This window comes from Marmota monax, unplaced genomic scaffold, assembly GCF_021218885.2.
Source record: "Marmota monax isolate L192 unplaced genomic scaffold, Marmota_monax_Labrador192_F-V1.1 WCK01_AAM20220418_F8-fsc00055, whole genome shotgun sequence".
Classification (NCBI taxonomy): domain Eukaryota; kingdom Metazoa; phylum Chordata; class Mammalia; order Rodentia; family Sciuridae; genus Marmota; species Marmota monax.
The window spans coordinates 6,620,566-6,643,391 of NW_026695205.1; the positions used below are offsets into that span (position 1 = coordinate 6,620,566).

General features: G+C 44.0%; 1 protein-coding gene across 4 annotated transcripts in view; it reads right to left on the reverse strand.

The window, feature by feature from the left end:
• Positions 1-22,826, reverse strand: part of Dnm3 (dynamin 3) — a 450,337-nt gene that overhangs the window by 94,388 nt on the left and 333,123 nt on the right. For all 4 annotated transcript variants that reach the window (XM_046430283.2, XM_046430282.2, XM_046430281.2 and 1 more), the window contains one exon: positions 1,069-1,180. In XM_046430283.2, coding sequence (XP_046286239.1) covers positions 1,069-1,180 — 112 coding nt within the window. The remainder of the gene's footprint in view (positions 1-1,068; positions 1,181-22,826) is intronic.

Consider the following 22,826-nt stretch of genomic DNA (forward strand, 5'->3'; position numbering starts at 1 on the left):
AGGGGTTGAGGGGTCCACGTGTAAACTAAAATAGGAGCAGAAGAACATTTTGGTACAAATCCTCCACCCTTTACTCCTAGAACTCTGTTAATTTCCAGTATAAACCCAGGGATGCAGCTGGGCCTAAAGTTTCCCAGAAATGCTACAATTTTCTCACATTGTACCCAAATCTCGGACTGAGCCTGGAAAAGCCTCTGTCCCTACTGTGAGCCTAGATCAGTACGCGATCTGTCCCGTGAAGGGACTGAGAGCCAAGGAAGCAGCACAAGGCTCAAGCTGGACCAGATCCTGGGGCTCTACTTTGGTGCTTCCACACTGGGGAGAAGCCAGGGTGGTGTCAAGACCCAGGAGCAGCAGGTGCAGAGACCCATCCATCTGCAGCGTGCTCAAGGGCCGGTGCACGCAAGATGGGCGGGACTTCCAGAGCTCAAACTCAGACTTCAGACGCGTCTGTGTAATATTACGGTTTCTAAAGAACACAAGGAGAAGGTCTGTTTATTAACTTCAGTGAGAGAAGTGTCTCCAGGACACTTGAAGTGTATTAATAAAGATAAGTGGAAAGAGCCATACTGTTTTTTGTACTTCCACACTCATAGTGACGTTAGCCAGAGTTCAATACAGATACAACCACGGGTACAAGCAATACAGACACAAGGAAAAGAGAGATATTTATTTTAAAAAAATGAGTATTTTTTTTTGAATCTGAAATACTCCTGTTACTACTGAAGATATGTTGCTCCTATTAATATTGTGGAATAACACAGAGAAATCATATAATACTGTGGGATAACGTGTGGAGGAAATCTTGATCTGAGAACATGTAGCTTATGTTTTGTGGCAAGGGAGGGCATTTGCTTCAATAAATACACTGATTAGGTTCTTAATACAGAAATCTGATGGAGAAAAGCTCATAAAAAGCAATATAAAGAGAATGAAGTATCAGCCTCTTTGCCAGATTAACTAAATCAGTAAGAAAACTAGTTGCTCTAGCATGTGGTACAAAGAACTAGCATATTTTCTTCAACGCAGGTAATGATGATTGTTAAAAAAGAGGTATAGCCAACTTACTAAGGACTTGTCAGGGTAGACCCCAGCTCTTAGGAGAGAAGCCTTCCAGCTGTCCACATCCTCTTGAGAGTCGCAGGCCAGCTCAAGGAAACGGTAGTCTTTGTACACATTCCTGGAGTTAAAAAAACAAAACCAAACCGTACTCTTAGTTTTAAGCCAAATAAAAAAGGATTCTATGTCACCGCGGACAATGATGATATAGATGACAGTCCAAGCAGAAGTTCCCAGATAATCACTAGAGAAAAACCAAACAACCTACTGTATTTAAAAATAATTAGCAAATTCTGATACCCGTTTATCACATAATTATTTCTAATAAAAAACCCTCACAGTAAAGAGTTCATTTTATCTGTGCTACTGAGCAATTCAAGGGCAAAGGGCGCATACACTCCCTGTGATGATGCCCTGGGTGCCAGCCGACTGGAGGGCTCTGGGGAAGGCATTTGCAACTGTCCAGTAATAAGATCAGTTTTGTAAGGCCATTTTACAAGTCTGATTGACTAAGCAGCTCATAAAGCTTTTAAATGCAGGGGAATGATCTTACAACCTCAAAGACTGTTTAGATTCGGGACAGAAACACTCGTCAAATTGTGAAAAGGAAAGGTAACCAGAGTTTAACAGGGTGCGATGCCTATGATGTGTCATCTAAAACTGGGACAATACTATGGTTTTCCTAATAAGAAAGTGCATACAGTGTAAGAAGCCCATGTTGTAAAATTGGAAAACAAATGAAAATATAAAAGTGGCAGCTATCATCCAGGTAGGTGACGCACAATCAGTGGGTGACACACAACCTTATGTTCATACATTCTTTAGTTCCACACGTTCATACAGTGGAAACTCCTTTTTCCGGCCCCTCCTTTTCTCTCTAGCTTTCTCATTAATGTTATCATATGACCATTTACCATACCGTTAGATCTTTACAAACACTGTAATGCCAGAATGGCCATTAATATAAATGGATGAACATTTGCTTACCCTCCTCCTGATATCAGATAATGAAATAATTTCCTTTTTGTTATTCCTATCATAAATAATATTTAAATGAATATTATTCACGCATATTATTTGCCACATTAACTGTTATTATTTTCTGAGGAAATACTACTAGAGAATTGCAGGATCAAGCCTTGTGATCATTTTTAAGATGATGATACACAGTCCAATTACCTTTGGGAAAACACAGTCCGACCTAGGCAGATGCTAGCAGCTACAAGATCACAGTCTTCTCTCCTTTCTCGTCCCCAGGTGCTCTCATTGGTACCTCAGCTTCCACCCAGCCGCACACGCCCATGTGCTGTGTCCATCTAGACCGCCTGAGGCAGGCTGCCCACTGACTTCTCTGCTTCCCTGTCAGTGACCCTGGACACGAACCGTGAACTGGTGATTTCCAGATGGTCTTCTTCCACTGTTCCCAGGGCTTGTGGCAGTGGTGTCATCTGGGTACTTCGGGAGAATTTCTGACACTTTCCATTGGTCCCCAACCCTCTTCCATTTGCCACTTAAGAGTGTCACGACCTTGTCATTGACTCTCTCTTGGACCATTACAATAGCCCCCAGTGGTCCCCCAACATCCCACCTCCCTTTCCATTTGTTCTCTGCATGGGATCCTCATGACCTGGGAATGTCAACGACATCTCATCCCTGGGGTAAGACCCCAATGGCAGCCACTTCTAGACCAGAGCCGCCATGATGGCCCTCATCCCCTGCAGGCAGTGGCCAGGACCTCGTGCTCTGGCTGCTTTGCACACCTGGCCCTCTGCTCCAGCCTCCAGCCTTCCTTTGGGTCCTCACAGGAGCCCTGGGCCTGGCCTATCCTGCTCTGCCTGGCAGTGCTTCCGTGTCTCTCTGCCCTTACCCCCTCCAGGGTCACGGCTTCCTGGGAACCCTTCCCTGACTCCCACCTCGTTCCATTTCTGTTTACCTTTTCGTCCTACCTCCTACCAAGTTGGTGCTTTTCCTTTTCTCTCTGTCCCTTTGCCTTTCTCTCCTCCCTCCGTGCTCATCCTCATCCTCCCTCCCTCCCCCCTCCTCTGTTCTGACGAATGTCTGCCTTTTCGATCAGCCATAGACGCCATGGGGACAGTGTGAGGAGCATATGTATGTCCCCAGGGGATTCTGGGATGACAGTGGCTTGACTGGACTCCTTTTCCTCTGCACTCCCGCTCAGGTCAAACAGGCCTTCCTTCTCAAGTCAGGCAGACCTCAGGATTGGGACCCAGGACCCCGGTGAGGGTGTGAGGGACACAGCTGTCCTACTTTCTTGCTTTGGGTTGGACAAGAGCTTTGTGGCCACCGCATGTGGCATACACCTGTTACAGGGTCCCTCAACGACCACAGGACCCTCAGTGTGCCTGACCCTGCGCCCTCAGCAGGCGTGAAGACGCAGAGCCTTCTCCACTCTAGTGCAGGTGAAGGGATCCCTCCTGGTGCCTCCACAGGAAAGCGGCAACTTGCGATTACTGGCCCACAGCTGCTGAGACGTCTGTGGCTTCTGTGTGGAGGGTGGGACTAGCCGCCGAAAGCACTCGGCAACTGGAACGAGGCCACGATGAACAAATGAGAATAGAAGGACGCTGACAGAGGCCTAGCCGCCAGAGAGAAGGAAGGAGGACAGTGATCACCAAAGAGGGAGCCCTGAAGAGCTGCAGGTGCAGGCTCCTGGGAAGTCCAACATCAGGCCGTCCAATTAGAACGTCAAATAGACACGAGGAAAGGGTGGTCATTACTGAGAGCAGAACTAGCAACGCTCAAGATCCATCAGGAAAGGTGGGAACTATAGAAGGAAAATAGTGAGATCATAAGAAGACAGACCTGGAACACCTCACCTGAAAATATCTGGAGTCGTAAAAAAGGAAGATGAGAGGAAAAAAAAAGAATCATAAAAGAAACTATTTTTTTTTTTAAAAGGAAACTTTCTCTGGGTTTTGCAGAGACACTCAAAATATGTAGATTGAAAGTGCAGTTCCACTTAGGCACCTGGGTTCTGAAATCGAGAAAATATTTTTACAGACTGCTTTTAAGACACAGAAAGGTAATTACAAAAGAAGATGAACTGGCTGTCCCTGGGCTGCACATTCAAATGGCAGAAGGCTGTGAAATGATACCCCAGGGCTGCAGAGATGGCACCCATGGCCATGGAGATGTGATCCACACACTCCAGGGAACCCCGAAGCTGGCTCAGGGCTAAAGCAGCCCAACAGACCCTGAGAGGGGCCTCCAGTCGAGGAGAGATGAGGAAGAGAGGAAACAGGGGCTGCAGCACCCACAGCCACATGGAGACAAGTGCAGAGAGACCAGGAGTGTCCATCATGAGGGCCAAACGTGGACGCTGGACACACAGGAAGTACTCAGCCACACTCACCAAAAGTGCTGATCTGGGAAGGGCTGGAGATGGTGGAAATGTACCCAAGGTCTCCTCTGGCAAGTGGAGGGGTGGAGAGGGGGGAAACAGAATTAAAGGGATCTTGGAGGTCGGGGAGCTGGGGGGAGGGGGGAGGGGGAGGGGAGGGGGAGGAGGAGGTCTCTCATTAGAGAAATAATTAATAACTCGCCTCATGGATTAATAGGACTATTTATTGACTATGTAGTGATGATATTAATATTTCATTAACTATTATGGAAGTAAAGAGTATAATTAAACTCCAGAATTGAAAAAAAGGGAGAGAGACATTAATCATCTTTGGAGCAAATCAACCAAAAGAGAAAAAGGGTAGAATTAGAAAAAGAAAAAAATGACATTAAAAAATTGAGTATATTAATTATTAAATTAGTGCAAAGGGACTGAATCCTCTAAACTCAGGCAGGAATTTTAGGTGAAAAAAACAAAACCTAGTTATGTATTATTCATAAAAACAAACGTGCAAAGAGATATCAGGTAAGAAAAAAATAAAGAAATTTTTAAAGTATAAATGGCAATAGTAACAGCATACAAGTAGAATTTAAAAGTATAATAAATGATATCACAGTATGAACAGAAAATATTCTGTAATGATATGAGGTATATTTTATGGAGTTTGGAAAATATTCATAAAGCTGTTTGCACCAAATAATGCAGTAGTTAAGTAAATGAAGCAGGTGCTACTAAAAATACAACACGAACTCAAAATAATTAATTGAAATAGAAGCATAGGTACTTTTTAGTGTATTAATAGCTATGCATAATAGTGGTGTTCATTTTGCCATATTAAGTGCATATAAAATACCGTTCTCCATTTCAATCCCCAGTACTTCCTCTTTCCCTCCCCCTATGTCCTTCCTCTACTCGTATAGACACATTTTAATATAACTCTTCTCAAATTGGATGGTTATAATGAACAAAAATAAAACACATAATGGAAATAAATAGTATAATCAAAGAAGTTCTTTTAATAGAATTTTTATCACTTGAATAGAAAAAATTGCTTAGTTTTTATAAAATGTTTATAAAAATCTGTTATCCACCTAGACCAATACTTTTACACAATATCATCCTTACTGAGCTTTAAACAGGAAAGATCATCTATGTCATATTCTTTGATCATAAACCAAACAAAAAAAAAAGGAAAAAAAGAAAAATGAAGAAAAGAATTTCTAAACAAAAGAGGTAAAAGAAAAACTTGAGAAACACACTCTTAGATAACCCTGTGTCATAGAAAAAGACAAAAGGGCAGATTATTTAGAAAAAAAATATAAATTCTTCATACCCAGTGGAGCAGAGCAAAGGCTGTAGAAAAACGTGTGGCTTAAAATATGTTTACCATTTAGGCAAGAGGGGAAAAGTCAATGTTTATCCAGAGAAATCAAGATTATTTACAAAACAAAAAGAGATAATTAACAGAGATTAAAACCATAATTAGTGAAATAGAAGATATAAAATTCACATAACAGATAAGCTCACCCACAGTGTCTTCCCCTTACCAATACATAATTCACTTACAGTCTTAATTAAGGGGGGAAAAATGGGAGAACAAAGTATATATGATCACAAATGGGAAAGGATATATAATCACAAACATAGGAAATATTGAAAAAAATAAAATCCAATACTATACACAATGCTATAGTAAAAAACTAAGAATCCCAAAGAAATTAATAATATTCTAAAATAGGTACAAATTATCAAAATTAACTCAGAAATAATTGGAAAATTCAAGTGCTTGGCAAAACACCACTAGAATGAATAAGATGCTGGGTTTAAAGGGCTAATATGTTCACAGCAGCACAATTCACAATAGCTAGACTGTGGAACCAACCCAGATGCCCTTCAATAGATGAATGGATAAAAAAAAATGTGGCATTTATACACAATGGAGTATTACGCAGCACTAAAAAATAACAAAATCATGGAATTTGCAGGGAAATGGATGGCATTAGAGCAGATTATGCTAAGTGAAGCTAGCCAATCCCTAAAAAACAAATGCCAAATGTCTTCTTTGATATAATGAGAGCAACTAAGAACAGAGCAGGGAGGAAGAGCAAGAGGAAAAGATTAACATTAAACAGAGACATGAGGTGGGAGGGAAAGGGAGAGAAAAGAGAAATTGCATGGAAATGGAAGGAGACCCTCATTGTTATATAAAATTACATATAAGAGGTTGTGAGGGGAAAGGGAAAAAAAACAAGGGGGAGAATTAAATTACAGCAGATGGGATAGAGAGAGAAGATGGGAGGGGAGGGGAGGGGGGATGGTAGAGGATAGGAAAGGTAGCAGAATACAACAGTTATTAATATGGCATTATGTAAAAATATGGATGTGTAACCGATGTGATTCTGCAATCTGTATATGGGGTAAACATGGGAGTTCATAACCCACTTGAATCTAAAGTATGAAATATGATATGTCAAGAGCTTTGTAATGTTTTGAACAACCAATAAAAAATAAATAAAGAGCAAGACACACAAACTCTGCTGCCTTTCTCAGTACTGCCAATAATGTAGAAATCGAAATGGGAAAAGATCCCATTCACATTAGCAGCAAAGCCTATAAAAACAGAAATATTTTTTATTAAGAAAATGACAAAATCTTCTTGAACAGCACGAAGATCTTAACAAATAGAAAGGCCTATTTGGACGAGTGGGCTTATACTGATAAAGTGACCAGCACTAACAGATACACAATAAATATTTATTGAATAATGACTCTCACACTCAAATAGTGAGTATCGTGTTTAAAGAAACTTTAATTTTATAACAAAGTGGTCCTCCATCAATGCTTTGACATTTTTGCACACTAAAGATTTTGACCTTCTGGGGCTGAGGTTGTGGCTCAGAGGTGGAGTGCTCGCCTAGCATGTTCGAGGCGCTGGGTTCGATCCTCAGCACCACATAAAAATTAAAACAAATAAAAATAGAGGTGTTGTGTCCAAATACAACTATATATATATATATATATATATATATATATATATTTAGTTGTTTATATATGTCATATATATATATGACTTTGACCTTTTAATATGTTTATTGAAATGATGCTCTTTATCCTGATTTCATTACATATTTTTTGTACATTAATTCAATGGTTCCTCTCTTCTTATTTGTATTTAACAGACTTATATATTTTTTCTTATCTTTTTTACTTTTACCTATTTTACTTTTTGAAAAGACTTATAAAAACCAACAGCATGGCTGCATTTTATTTTTATTTTCCATCTAAAAATCACCACCTATGAGCAGGGAAGTTTCAATAATGTTTACTCCTTGACATGGCTATGAGTTTGGTCTTAGTTTTGTTATTCTGAGATGTGCTTTTATCTCAATTATTGATTTTTGGTATTTGGAATTGAACCCAGGGACGCTTACCCACCGAACCATGTCCCCAGTTCTTTTTATTTTGAGACAGGGTCTCACTAAGTTGCTTAGATCCTCGCTAAGTTGTCGAGGCTGGCCTTGAACTCATGATCCTCCTGCCTTAGCTTCCCAAGTTGCTAGGATCCTAGGTGGGCACCATAGAGCCTGACTTGCTTTTATTATTATTATTTTTAATGCTCTTTACTATTTCCTTTGTTTAAGGTGAGAAACGAACTGCCTTTTGACATGTTTGTCTTTCAGTTTATCTTCAAGCTTTTCGAATCATTTTGGTATGTATGAAATTCAGTAGTAAAAGCGTGGCTTCTCACTGCCTGAACTGAGAGCGCTTGCTTTCTGCCACTTTATCACATGGACTTTGTTAATAGATGCAGACATACTGACCTAGATTATTCCTGAATTATTGTTTTCACATCTCAAAAAAGAATTTCCTTGTTTCTTTTTTAAACGTTTGTATTTGATTTTGTTACATTCAAGCAATTATTTGGAAGGAACTCTCTCGGTTTATCTTGAACAAATATTTACCATCAGGCATTTTTAATCTGGATTTCCCCATTTGTGAATTCTCACTTGGATTCGTTTTTGAGTTGGCCTCACCGTAGAGAGTTGGCACAGCATCTCCTTTTCTCAGGACGATGCTGTGGAGAGACGCAGAAGCAGCTTCTGGTTGTCTTCTTGTCTGCTCTACTCCTACTGCAGGCCTGGTGGGTTTTCAGTCCAGTTCACTAAATGGTGGGTGGACATCTCCACTTTCCAGTGTTTCTGAGACCTTCCACGTGTGCTGTGCATGTGAATTTTGGGGTATTGCAATGGATATTGAAGGGCAAAAGAGAAACTTTTCACCATCTTAGAAGAGAAATTATCTCATTTAATCTTCACAGCAACCCGGCAAAGTTGGTAGTTGAGGTCTCTCACAGATGAGGACGCAGATCAGAGATTAGGGGACTTTCCCAAGATCGAATAATCAAGAAACGGCACACTCAGGGCTTACCACTGTCCTTGACATATGGCCTCCATAAAACAAATAGCTATGAATGAGAGAAAGAAAGGATGAATGAATGAACGAATGTGCAAGGCATGCATGGTGCTCATTAACTTATGGCCAGGTCCTTTGCTTCTTGCAGAAGGCCTAAGATATAAAAGTGTCACAAATAGTTGACTGACAGACCACAACAGCACAATAAATCATTTCAAATAAATAGGTAGATATTTAAAGGAAGAATATTCTCCAAATAGGAAAGTTCACTGTGGTGGTGTGGAAGGGCTGATGGATCATCTCGACAGGACACAGTTATCGGTTTCTAATTATCTAGTTGTTTCTCTGCCAGAGCTCTCAGCTACCACTCGGGCCATCTTGGGGAGGTGTCTCCATGGCACAGAACGAGCTCCCTAAGATGTGAAGGTGCGGGACAGCAAGGCTGGACTGAGGCCCAGCAGCCCCGGCCAGCTGGAAAGCACGAAGAGCAAGACGATGCAGACTTTCCACATTCTCTGAGCGGCTCTGAAGAATTCGGCTCTGGCCCGTTCCCTCTGACTGTTCTCCAAAGAGTTTGCTTTCAGGGGCTCTTCACATGGAAAATCTTAATTTTTTTCCTCTTAAAGGAGAGCCAAATTCTTGAGAGGGAAAATAATTATCTGGTTGAAACATTAGGAGAGGGTCAAAGGCTCCCGTGGCTTTGGCTGCTTCATTTCTACCCATTTCGAAGCCTCCTCTTAGGCTGCGTCTAGACATCGGAGGGGAGTTGGATGCAGGTTTAAGACACTGAACGGAGTGATTTACTGGAAGTCTCATGGATTCTGTCGATGAGCTTCCAGGTTCTCACCACACGCTGTAGCTGTGCAGATAACCCACAGCAATTTGTACTGACTGCATCGTTTTGTTTAGTCTATTTCAGCTGCAATCATGCAGATAGGAGCTTCTGAATGATTGCACTGCAAAACCAAACTGACTGGGTTTCACAGTTTGAAGCAAAGAACGGCACTGCTACCCGAGAAAACATGCAAGAGGAATTTTGATCCCTGAGGTCTTTTAAGTTTTTCACTGAAGGGAACAAGACCACGTGATGAACCCCGGTTTTGATTCTATGTGAAAATTCTGTTCCCATGTCAAAAGAATGCTTTCAGCTGTTAAAAATGGGAAGTTCAATTTCTCTACCTATGATGGCTCTTCAAACATCTCAAACCAGATACTAAATGATTACGAATGTTTCAAAATAATCTTCAAATTCTTTTGTTCCAACTGTCAAATCATTAGACAAAAATAAATTTTTAGGAGAGGAACTGCTAGTCCACAAGGTCTGCACACGACCTTGACATTGATCACACATCACCAAATAGGCCCCAGGGAGGCTGGACACAGCCTGCCACATGAGTACCCCTTACCACCCTGGCCATTCCTTCTCACATTTCCAGCTCTGAAATTGCTCTTTTCATTGGCAATTCTTGGTTCCTAGTGAAATTGTCAAGTATATATATGTTAGGTATTTTTTATCATTTTTAATGCACTATGGAATTTCCTTAAATTGCAAACTTGCCTCCTGGATTTTTAAATAGGATTAATTTGCAATTAAAAAACGTATCTTGATAAAATTTTTTCACAAACTTATAGATGCATGTTAGGAATGTGTGTGTGTGTGTGTGTGTGTGTGTGTGTAAGTCTCTAAGCCAACTCTTCAGCCAGTATCTTCAAATGTTTCTTATATGAAGAATTTTCTAGATATTACAGTTCATTCTTGGCCTCCCAAGTGTTTGCTCTATTTTAAAAGATTTTCTGAAAATGAAACGCCAGCAACTGATTACAAACCTATGGATATAATATTATACAAATGCAAGGAAACAGTGTGATGGGATGCTTGTCTTCTTTCTGGACAGTAAACTTTCACTAACGTAAGCCCAGGAGAATGGGATGGAGCCCAGCAGAGTGGGTCGATGTCAAGGCTGTGAAGACCTCATGCAATCCCATGTGCTCTACTGCTCCTACACCACACCGGGTAAGGCAACCTCCCTGCATCTCAGTTTATTCATCCACAGAATAAGAATAATAATGTCTACCTCAAGCTAACGATGGAGAAATATAAGGTTGTATTTGTGGAAGAGCTTAACTAATAGTCAGTATAAGGTATATATGAGCAAAATACAGAAAATTTTAAAAACTTAATTATGCATTATTGCCACTGCCTTTTGGCCTTTTACTTGTGGCTGCATATAAAACCAGGGTTCTTCAGAACTGAATGCACATAGTCCTTTTTAAACAAGAGAGTAAAATTTACGTTTAGTATGGTTACATTTTATCTGGTTGGTTTGGGCCCATCATTCCAGCTTGCTGGGATGTCTGAATCCTGATTCTGGCAAATGGTACCTTCACAACTCTTCCTGTTTTGCTTTATGTGCATGTTTGTCATAACACAGTATTCTTACGCTGTCGTCAGGGTCGGTGGCAATCACACCATGACCTACAGCAGACCTCAGATGATCCCTAGGCAGGGTCACTTGTTCCTTTAACCTGCTCTCTTACTTCTTAAGAAGTAAGACTTCACACGAGGCACTTTTAGTTGGGTTTCTCTATTTTCTTTCAGGTGTATTCCAAAAGACTTCATCAAGGTCTAAGGATATTATATTTGCTTAATTCTATTAAAAACTAGAGTTAGTATAGTTCAACTTGTTTTTCCGTGATTCAAAACAAGTTTCTACTGGCCACTGATTTGTTAAGTAATTACAAATGTCTTTTTTGACTAATTAGAAATTTATATACCAAGGCATTGGTGATAAAGTCATCAGTCACAATTTCCGTTTTGTTTTCTTTTTTGAACATTTACTCCCACTGTAGATTTCTGCTGATCCCTGATTCCAAAGATTCCCACCAGTCACCTCCCTCCTTACATTTTCTGTTCAGCAGATCACTGTAACCACAACCTCGAGACCGTCAACTCTTTCCCATCTTTCCCTCCACTCTTCTACTTGCCTAATAAAACTCCAATCCAGCAATTTTCTTACTGCTCCATCTAAGTTTCTAATGAATGCCAGACAAAAAGTCAGACAGTGGGGCTGAGGGCACTCAGACCAAGATTATAATTGCAAATATCAAGCGGGCACCCGGTGTCTCCAGACCTCCAGGCTGTCATTACAAAGTTAATGTGCTCTCTCACTGTACCAGATAACTCTCAGTTCAAACCTTTCTTCCCTTCAATCTCCAAAACCCCCTTGGCCACTCTCACTTGGTTGATAATGCTCCATTCTTCACAATGAAAATACAGATGAGAATAATCCATCTTCTTTCCAACAAACTCACCAGACAACCTGTACTTGTAACCACAGACTCTGCCTTTCCCTTAACAATGAAAGGTCAAACCCAGTGTATACACTGGGTCCCATTTCTCCTAAGTCCTCGTGAACTTCCTTCCCATAATTATTCTTTTTTTTTTCTCTACTTAACAATTTCTTCCTTTCTTCTCTTTGGATCATCCGCATGATAAAACCAGATCTTCTCACACACACACACACACACACACACACACACACACACACACGCTTGGCCCCTCTCCACTCCTAAGAACTCCCATTTCTCTTTGCTTTTATGGGAAAACTCCTTGAGTTACCCTGATCACTCCCTCCAGCCTCCCCCTCTCATGCTCTCCAGGGAGGATGGTGGTCCTTCCTGCCAGGTGTGTGTTCTACAGGTTGCTAGAGCGATTCTCAGTTCCCTGCCGGGTGCTCTGCGGCTTTACTGCAGCACTGCCATTGCTGACCTTGCAATAAGTGTAATACCATTCTGTTGTTTTGGAATGACGGGCCCAAACCAACCAGATAAAATGTAACCATACTAAACGTAAGTCTCAAGACTTCTGCGACCGCTATCCCGACTCCGTGTTTCTCCGGAATCTCTTTTACTGTCGCTTCCTCCTTTGTTAAACCTTTGAATTCTGGGATACTGAGGGCTAGGTCCAGGGTCCGATTCTGTCCACCTTTTCTCAGGTGGTCCTTAAATATCATTCAAATGTGGATGAGCTACAGATCCCATGTCCAAGCCACTGTCTTCTCCCTGGGTGACCACTGCAGCTCCTGACCTCTCCTTGATACTCTCCACCAGGAAGCCACCCTCATCCTGCTCAGCATCCTCTAGTGAGCGGGAAGATTTCAGGCCTCTGGGGACAACCGACCTGCCTCCTTGCCCTCCCCGACCTCTTGCTTGCTCTGGGCCAGCTCGGGCTGGAGGGACGTTCCGCCTCATCACTTGCATCCCTGGTCCACAGCCATCCCTTGGGGAAGCCTTGGGCCCAGCAGCTCAAGTTCCGCACCCCCACCCCCCTCATTCATTTCCTTCTTCTGTTTTCTCCAGCACTTATCTGTATCAACATCACATCCGTTAGATCTGTTGTCTCCCGCCAACCCGCCAACTGCAATCTAAATTCATTGGTGGGGCTTGAGTGTTCACCAATAGGTCCCTACCTTTACACAAAATAGTAGGGACTCGTTAGCATTATTTTTTTGCCTGATGGACCACTCTCATTGATTTTTCTTGGTATCAAACTTCTCCAGAGATTCTCCATAATTAATGATACAGAGATCCTACACTGCTCTAAATTGGGAATGAAACCTGTGATTTCATTCATGTGAATTTAATAAGCTAGGGCCAAGAATTATTTTTTATCTTTATAGTCCTGATTTCATATATCTATGGTAACAAAACAGAAGTGCAATAAAAGTAGAAATTATGATTAAAAAGCCAGACAGAAAAGAACCACCAAACCATTTCAAATAACATAAAACTCCAAAAACACTTGTGTCAAATAGCAACTCAAAACTATAATCACATGGTATATACAAAACAACAGAATGGTGTTACACACAGGACTGAAATTCTGCACATGCAGCCAAAACTCTATTCAGAGGTTAAATAAATAAATAAATAAAGCACTCAGCCCTGAATGCCTTATCATAAAATAAAAAAGCTAAAGCACACACTGTCAGCATTGGATTTAACAAGTTGGAAAATTATAAAAACTAAGAAGAATACAGGGCTTTTATAAAGTCAGGAAATAATTATGGAAAACCAAATATACCATGGTTAAATTTAAGAGCTTGTTCTTTGATGAATCAGACAATGAGACAACACTGTAATATAAGCAGTGGGAAAACAAACAAAATTAGAAACGAGACACATGACTTAACAGGCAGGAGATGAAATGATCCTAAGAGATGCTAAGTATACTTTTATGATAGTGAATTTCTAAGTATCAGTTATGGATAAAATTTCTAGGAAATACACATAAAATCAAATCATAAAATCTCTATAGACATCAATATACACAGGACAAATAGGAAAAATTTTCATTCAAAATAGTTCTGGTTTCGGAGCGTTTTATAGGTCTCTTCCCCCCAGATTTTCGGGGAAAGCTTCTTTATGCAGGAACTCCCGGGAGCACTAACCGGCTAAGACGCGTTGTAAATCTCCACAATGCGGAGCTGCCATGTGGGCTTCTGGGGCTCACTCCATCAGAGTCTGTTTCCTTTGAGCTCCTCTAGGGCGAGCACCGAAAGGGCCAGACTTCTGACCCCTCCCCATAAGCCAATCTCGTCCGTGAACACAGACGTAGCACTCCTAAACACCCTAGAAAACGGAATCCACTGGAGACGTAGGCGATCCAGTCATCGCCTCCACTTGAGGCTTTGCTGTGGACTCTCCGTGACAGGCCATCAGGAGGCTGCTGCTTTCAGTGCCACGGAGGAGCTGGCCACCACGCACCCTGGGCTCCACACTGGCCTTCTTGATAGCTCCAACTTCAAGCTCCCGCCTTCCTCTCAACTCTCCTCCTCCAAAGTCCCCTCATGTAGTCAAGGGCACCTGTCACACCTAGACGCTGGTGCTGGATGCCTGGGTGTGATTCTCCACATCTCTTTGTCCCCGCCTCGTTTCCCATCCTTCTGCCAACAAGGCCCTTCAGGGTCCCCTGGCCACTCCTCTACTCCATCTTCCTAGTCCAGGGTGCCACCGCCTCTCACTTGGACCACCAGGAAAACCTCCTAACTTTTGCCACCGGCCAGCCTACTCTTCATTCTGCAGCCAAACCCAACCATATGGGAGCCAGCGAAGCAAGCTCCACACAGCTTACAGGGTCCCTGACTCTTGCTCATCAAGCCCCAGCTATCAGCCACATGAACATGCAGAGCTTCTTTCTACCTCAGGGTCTTGGGACATGCTGCTCCTCTGTCGAGAGCAACCTCCCCTCCCCTTCACCCAGCCTCTTTCTGCATGTTCTCCCAGGATTAGCCTTAACCATCCTCAGTTTCCCCAACAGGTCGCTCTGTGACAAATTCTCAGGGATGCAGCAGTGAACACTTTTAACTGAGCAGTCATTCTCTGCTCTCAGCCTCCCTTACCCTCCTGCACATTCCACAAGAGTAGGGGATGCTTCTCTTGTTCAGAGAACTGAAGCACAGCCCGATGCTCAGGAAACAATTTTCAGTGTCTAAAGGAGAGACTGAAGCGATCACAGTGACAGAGTTACCTGCTCCCCCATCTCTTGACACTCTTTTCCTTGTATTTCAGTATCACCCTCAAAGATCAAGGCAGCAATCTTGTATTGGACCCTGCTCATGGCCTTTGACTCAAAGAAGATGATTCACTGAGAAGGGCGAATTTCTTGGGCCTGAGTCGATTCCATACTCAACCTATGCTATTTCTTTTTCTTGATAGAGAAAGATCTTTTTTTTTTAAAGGAGTGAATAAAAATTGAAAATAAAAATTTAAAACAACATGGAAACATATTTTCAAGTCAAAGTGCACTGGGCATGGTGGCACATGCCTATAATCCCAGTGGCTTGGGAGGCTGAGGGGCAGGAGGATTGTGAGTTCAGAGCCAGCCTCAGCAATTGCAAGACCCTAAGCAACCCAGTGAGACCCTGTCTCTAAATAAAATAAAAATAGGGCTGGGGATGTGGCTCAGTGGGCGAGTGCCCCTGAGTTCAACTCCTGGTACCCCCCACCCCACCCCCCAAATGTTTTTAAAAGCCAAAGTGCCTTGCAAAACACATGTACTGTAAGTGCAGCTGCAGGCGACTAAGCGGCCAGTCACCCTGACCTGCTCTGCCTGCCAGTGCGGTGGTGCCAGGTCCGTGTCAGCATTCGTCATGGTCACCAGGAGAAAGTGGAAAGCATGAGTTTGCCTTCTAACTGTGGGCTCCCATTTATGGTGGAAAAGGCCAAGAAGGTCGACCAGGACTGCGCGGGGGGAGGTTCTCACAGAATGGACAGAAGCTTCATATCTAATGCTCCGCCTTGCCCCTATATCCGCAGTGATCTGATGTCAAGGGGATGGAGAGGCATGGAAACAAAGATCAGGGAACCCGGGACTGCTGAGTGAGTGGGAACTTCATCTCCTGGTCTCCAGAAGGTCCTTCAGCTTCTGGCCCCCTGTCCGGGCCTGTGTTGCTTCCTCCCCTAGAGAGGAGGAGAAGGACTGGCTGGACTGCTGAGCCATGGAGGGGAAGTTGAGCAGGCTCTGCCTGCAGTCCCAGGCATCCTGCAGAGCTCTGCCCTCGAGGCTCAGCTGTGCAAGACGCTGGCCTCCCTCTCCCTCAGTTTGTCTCAGCCCTTATCTGTTTGTTTCCTAAAAACAGCAACAGCAGCAACTTTAACTAGAGGGGAGAAAGGGGTGTGAGGAAGAGGCCCCCCCCCCCAGGCTCCCAGGCTGGCTTGAGGGGGTGGGCAAGGGGCTTTGGTTTCAGAGGGGTAAAGAGGAGGCCACCCAGGCCTTGGGTGGAAATGCCCCGGTCGGCACTGGCCATGCGGGGCTGGTGCCTCAGGATAATAAATAATAGTCCCGCTGCATGTGGCTGTAGTGCTGGGTGCAATGTGAATTTGTTTATTTTAGTTTAATCAGCTTATTAGCTTCGTTAAGTTATTTTCCCAGAGGAGGACAAGCCAAACAGCCACAGGTCATGTGTCTACTTGGGCATAACCAATAGCAGGCAAATTAGCCAATATTACAATGTCATTAAAAAAGTTGTTGTTGCAATCCAACTTCATTTAGCCCAAAGCCATGAGAGACTTTAGAAGGGAATAAAAGACAACTGTGAAGAAGGCGGAGGAGAACCACAATTCTTCTCTGTCGGTCTCCTTTATTAACCTTTCGTAAGAGAGGGTGGTGATGGCCTGCTTCGGTTCAGCATTTCCAGAATCTGAGGAGTAAATGCGGAGCAGCCGTGGGCTTTATCACGGTGGGGACAAGGTGCCACCCGTCCACTCACCTGGCCTCTTTCCCTTGACATTCATGCTACCTGAGTCTCTCACTGGGGTTAGTGACTAAGTAACAATCATATTATTATATAAATTCAAAATAATGATTCATTAGGAAGTTCTGAAGACTGAGATTTATAAAGTACCAAAAAGGGGAAGCAGCATCCACCCCACAAGGCAGAGTACCCATCAAGCCAACAAAACAAGCCCGATTTTGAAACAACAGGGACAGTTGGGACAGCTGAGGACTTCCGTCAGCCCCCACACACCTAGAGAGAGTTAGACGAGAATCCCGAGTCTGGGCCTGGGCCTGCAATGAGGATGTCTGGGTGAGTTCATCAAAACGGAGAGACAGTTTAAAGAAATAGGGCAGAGGAACGTCTTAACAGCAGGGGAGGGGCTGGGCAGGGTTGTGGCGTCCATGGCTTTATACAATGGCTCTCCACAAAATTAGCTTTTCAAATTGTTTTCAAATTATTACCTCAATGTTGCTATTATTTAAAGTCGTGTCTAGTTCTATCAAAGTCAGCTGCATGACTCATTTTAGAAAGATTTTTTTTTTCTTATAAGTTTTTATTACATGGAAAATTGGTCCATGACACCCAACTGCCTGGCGAGACAAGATGTCCCAGGTGAAACTGGGGCCTTTGTGAATGGGACTGCCCCCACGCTGCAGCCCCGGGCCCCACCATGCAGGTCACTTCCATCTTGGCTCCGAGGCACCTCCCTGCTGGCCTCTGGCAGGACACCACAGGGCGAGCTGCACACACCAGATGCAAAAATCGACCGAGGCCCAAAGTCTGTCCCCACACCCTGGTAACCCTGCTCAACAGCTGGTCAGAACCGGGTCTGCAGGAAGGCTGGCTGTTGGGGACTCACTTGGATACGCCGCTCTTTTAGGTGCACCACGATTTCCACACCATGGGCATGACTGACTCTGTGAAGAAAGTCAGTCACATTCTCCATTTTTTAAAAAATCAGGCATCCCAATGGCAACCTCTGCTTTGCATATCAGGGATATTTAAGCAGAGATGGTGGTGGCGGTGGCGACGGCCTGTGGCCAGGAACCCTGTGACAAGCCCTTTAATCCTTCTGGGCCTGTGTTCCCTGTTCCCTCTGCCCCAGTCACCACTGGGCAAAGTGCTGCCCTTCCTCAGAGCCTCTTCCCAGTGCTCCCCAGTTCTCTCCTCTGCGCTCCCCACAGCCTCCCTACATAGCACGGAGTTGAACTATGACCTGTGACTACTTTTGATTCACGGAATTTATTACTCCAAGAATCAGAAAAACAGCAATGTTAGAGCGGCTTTACATTAAGCTGTGGATGCAAGATCCATAATGAACTAATAAAAAACATTTTTTAAGGAACGTGTTCCACCTCAGAGTTCTTACTGAAAGAAGCTTCTAGACCAAGTGTCTCCATAAGAGATGATAGAAGGATGGACGGACGGACACATCATGCATCTAACTGCACGGCACGTCTTTCTGTATGATGGTTCTTATGGTATTCATCTCTATTTGTTTAATAAATATTTGTTGAGAAGCTGTGTGCCGGGCCTTGTGCTAGGTCCCGAGGGATACGTGTGAGTAAGACAGGCCAGGCGCTGTTCTCATAAAGCGTACATTACAGTATTATGCAGAAAAAATGATGGTGAATGGAATGCCCAGACACAATCATGTATTTAGACCCCACTGCCAAGGTACCAAGTAAATCCCAGCATCCCCGTGACATTTCCCTCTCCCCGCAAACAAAACAAAGAACAGACATCTGTTTTATTCCAGTAAGTTTCATCATTTTAACAACTACTCAAAAGTCTGAAAATAATTCATAACCTAGATAAAGGAAATCTTTACAAAGGCCCTAGTGGTTTTTTAAAAAAACTGTTGTTTAAAAATGTACACTACAAAGGAGTTTTTGACCGGACAGCTGTTTTGGAAAACAATGATTTCATGTTTTAAGACTAACTTTAAAATTGAGATGTCTTTGCCTTCCAGGAAAATTTAGCAGCTGTGAGATTATTTCACTTCTCTCTCTTTCACATTTTGCTGGATTTAATTTTAAGTGAAAAAAATATATAAAAGAGAAAATTTGTATGCAACACAGAACAAAAACCTATTGCAAAACAAACAACTGCACATTTTTAACCACAAGGAGAACACAAAGGCAACCTCTTGTAAAAACTCGGCTGAGGAAGGAGACTGCAGAGCCCTTTCCCACTGAAGCTTACCCCTTCCCTGCCAACTTAGAAAACGACCTTCCTACATCTCAATAAATCCACACTGCCTTGTTTTCCACAGGCAGGCGCATGCGTAAGGAGTGAGTGAGAAGGCTTCGGGAAGTACCAGGGGAGAACATGAGGAAACTGCTGGCCTGTACTCTGCCTTGGTCAAGCCCTGACACCACTGTGCCCAGGTCAGGTCAGGGGTCCAAATAAAGAGGCGGTGTGCTGCATGGGGGCACTGGAGGTGCCTCCCAGGTGACTGAGAGGGGATGGGTGAGGTTCAGAGGCCAGGAGAGGAGGCCTTCAAGACGTAAGCACCACCTAGAGCTGCAAGAAAGCCTGAAAAATGGGGGGGGGGGCGCTGACAAGGTGGCTCAGGATGTGAAGAAGAACTTTCTAGTAACACAAATGAGCCTCTGGTAGGTAGAGCAGAGGACCAACAGACCATCAGCAGTGAGCAAGGAAGGACCTGCGGTGGCTGGAACCTGGGAGGGAGAGGCTCTGGGGGGAGGCGGGTGCAGACCGAGGCCGTGTGGCGGCTGGCTGGAGGTGTGTGGACCCAAGTGAAGCCTCAGGTCTGACATGGTCCCTGAGCTGGAAGAGAGTTTTCTTCCTCTCCCCTCTTGTCGGGGACACAGATCTGTGTTTCCACAGTAAGATGTGTTACCGAAAAGAACCACGGACCGTCCTGACAGAGATGGGATCCGAGATTGACCTCGTAAAGCCCAGCACAGCATCATGGCGCTCTGAAGAAGGAGGCCTCTTGGCGGAGTCAGAGCCTTACTACCTCCCACCTGGATGTGAGCCTTACCTCCCACCTGGATGCCTTCGTCCACCACGACATTTCCCCAACCAGTGGAGGAGAGGACTGAGTATTTCTGCTAACTTCATCTTTCCAAATCTTGAAAGCTTTAGGTTTCTACAAGAATCCACATGAGGTAGTAGAAGGCACATAGACCTTGACATCAGAAAAATTCAACCTTTGGTACTTGTTAATTATGTGGATGTTAGTCTGTGACATTGGGCCAAGTGTCTCAAATTCATGCTTTTATTTGCTTCATTTTTTTATATGGTGCTAAGGGTCAAACCCAGAGCCTGACACATGCTAGGCAAGTGCTCTACCACTGAGCTACAGCCCCAGCCCCTAGATACTACTGATTTTCATAATTATGAGTTTCAGTGATTCTCCTTATAAAATTTTGATGAGTATTTTCTTATTCCATCCTATTATTAGTCCAAGATCCCTTCAGGTGATTTCTTAAACACACTGCAGAAATAAAATATGCAAAAGCAGAATGTGAAGCACGAAGTGCTATGGAATGGTCACTACTATTTTTTATATCTTCATAGAACATGCAGTTATTGTTAAATAAATGTTGGCTGAAACTTAACAGAGGGGGGAAACACACACACACACACACACACACACAGAAAACAAACAGGAAGAAGCAAGGTCCAGGATAGCCATGAGCAATACCAAAATGTATTCTCTCCCCCACTCACTCACTCACTCAGTCCTGAACATCTACTATAAGCCTTGAGGCACTGAAGACAGCAGTGAGATTCAATTCCTGCCTACCTTGAACTTATACTCAAATGGGGAAGAGAGAAAACAAACAAAAATGAATAAAACGATCAATAAGTATATGAACAACACAGAGCAGGATAAATGGACAGAATGATGGAGGTATCTCTTTAGACAGGACTGTCAGAAAATGAGGTGCTGACATTCAAGGAGACGTGCACCAAGGGGAGAGGAGGCACAACTCGTGAAGAACATTCCAGGCATATGCAAAGGCCCTGAGACAGGGGCGAGTTCAGCAGGCTGGAGAAACAGTGAGTGAACAGGGTGGTTGTGACTGGGGCTGGGTGAACAATGGGAGGGGGCAGAGGGAAAGGAATCCAGGGAGCAGGTAGGAGCCAGCAAGCAGAGGGCCTGTAGGCTGTGCTAATACAGCGGCTCTTTCCCCAGAACAGAGGAATTTGAGCAGAGGTGTGAGATACAATCTGAGTCACTTAAAAAATATCTTTTTAGTCGCTGAAGAATGAGAAGAGCAGAAAGAGGAGACCAAGGAGGAGCAGCCAGGTGGGAGATGAGGAGGCTGCAGGTGGGCCAGAGAAGAAAGAAGAGGCGGAATGCACATCCAGGTAGAACTGTGTGTTTCCCAGAAACCAGTCGTGGAAAGTGAGTGTAGGTGTGGAATCGAGGGTGATACCAAAGTTTCTGGTGGTAGCGACTGGGGAGCAGGAGGAAGATCATGTCTGTGGGGAAATGGAGAGCTTAGGTTGACACTGGGGTTAGGAGGAGGGAGAGCAGACACAGGTTCAGCTCAGGGGAAGACCAGAGTTGGATGTGTACATCCCATGGCCAGGGTGGAGGTGCAGGAAGGGCAGGCCCTCGAGACTTCCACGATGATATTGCTGACCAGAGTGCTTAGGTCTCATCAAAAATCAAGACCAAGACAAGACGGAAAATCACCATGGAAAATGGCAATGGAAACAGCCCGTGCACATGTGTTTGCTGATGAGCTTGTGCTGACCTGGGAATTATTCAGGTGCAGACACCTGTGCAGGGACACCTGCCCACGCAGAAGATCCTGCACTGGGTAGATGGTCTACCCACCAAATCTACTCAGTGAAAAAATGTTCTAAGTTGTTTGTCAAATGAATAAGCTCTTACTACAAACATCTATGTATTAAAAGGAATTCTCTTCCCCCAATGGACTTGCCATCCAACATATAATCAGCGTTCCCACAATGGCTCAGCGCCCTGCGAGGGTGGGAAACATCATCAACCTCCCAACACACACACTCCCAGCATACTCTTGCTTCCCACGCCCAGAGGAGGAAAGTGACCACGTCTGGCAGGATTGTGTTTATAAAGCCGGACTGCTTAGTGAAAATAAGCAAAGCAAATTTCAGCAACAGGAAAAAAAATAGAAACAAAAACCAGCCTAACTGCCCAGTTCAACCTGGGGAGACTGACGCCACATCCCGGAAAGGCACAGTGATGACAGAAACTACAGGAGGAAGAACACTTTCACCTCCCGTTGAGTCCCTAGCTGTGGTCTGCTGGCTCTGTGCTGGTCAGCGCGTGCTGGGTTTGTTGAGGACAGCTGCAGAGCTGCCGTCGGGGTGCCGTGGGACACAGGAGGCAGGACTGTGATGGGTGCTAGTGAGGAGAGGGGGTTGGTGAGTCACAGGGCTCCTTGAAGGATGCAAGGGAGGCTTCCCCGATGCAGCTGCTGCAGGCTCTGCCCACTGGAAACACTAAGTGCCGACTCTGCAGGTGCTGACCATGAGGTGCGAGCGGTACTTGGCATTAATAAAAATTTAAAAAATACTATGAACACAGACTTTGGGCAAGAAAGGAGGCATTTACACACCTGAGGGAAGTGGACTGCAGATCTTCTCCATAAGCAGGCTGCCATTTTAATTCTTCAGTACTTTGAACACACTTCAAAAAAAAGTGTAATTCTGGGTCCAACCTAGGGCTCACCTTGACTGTATTCCAC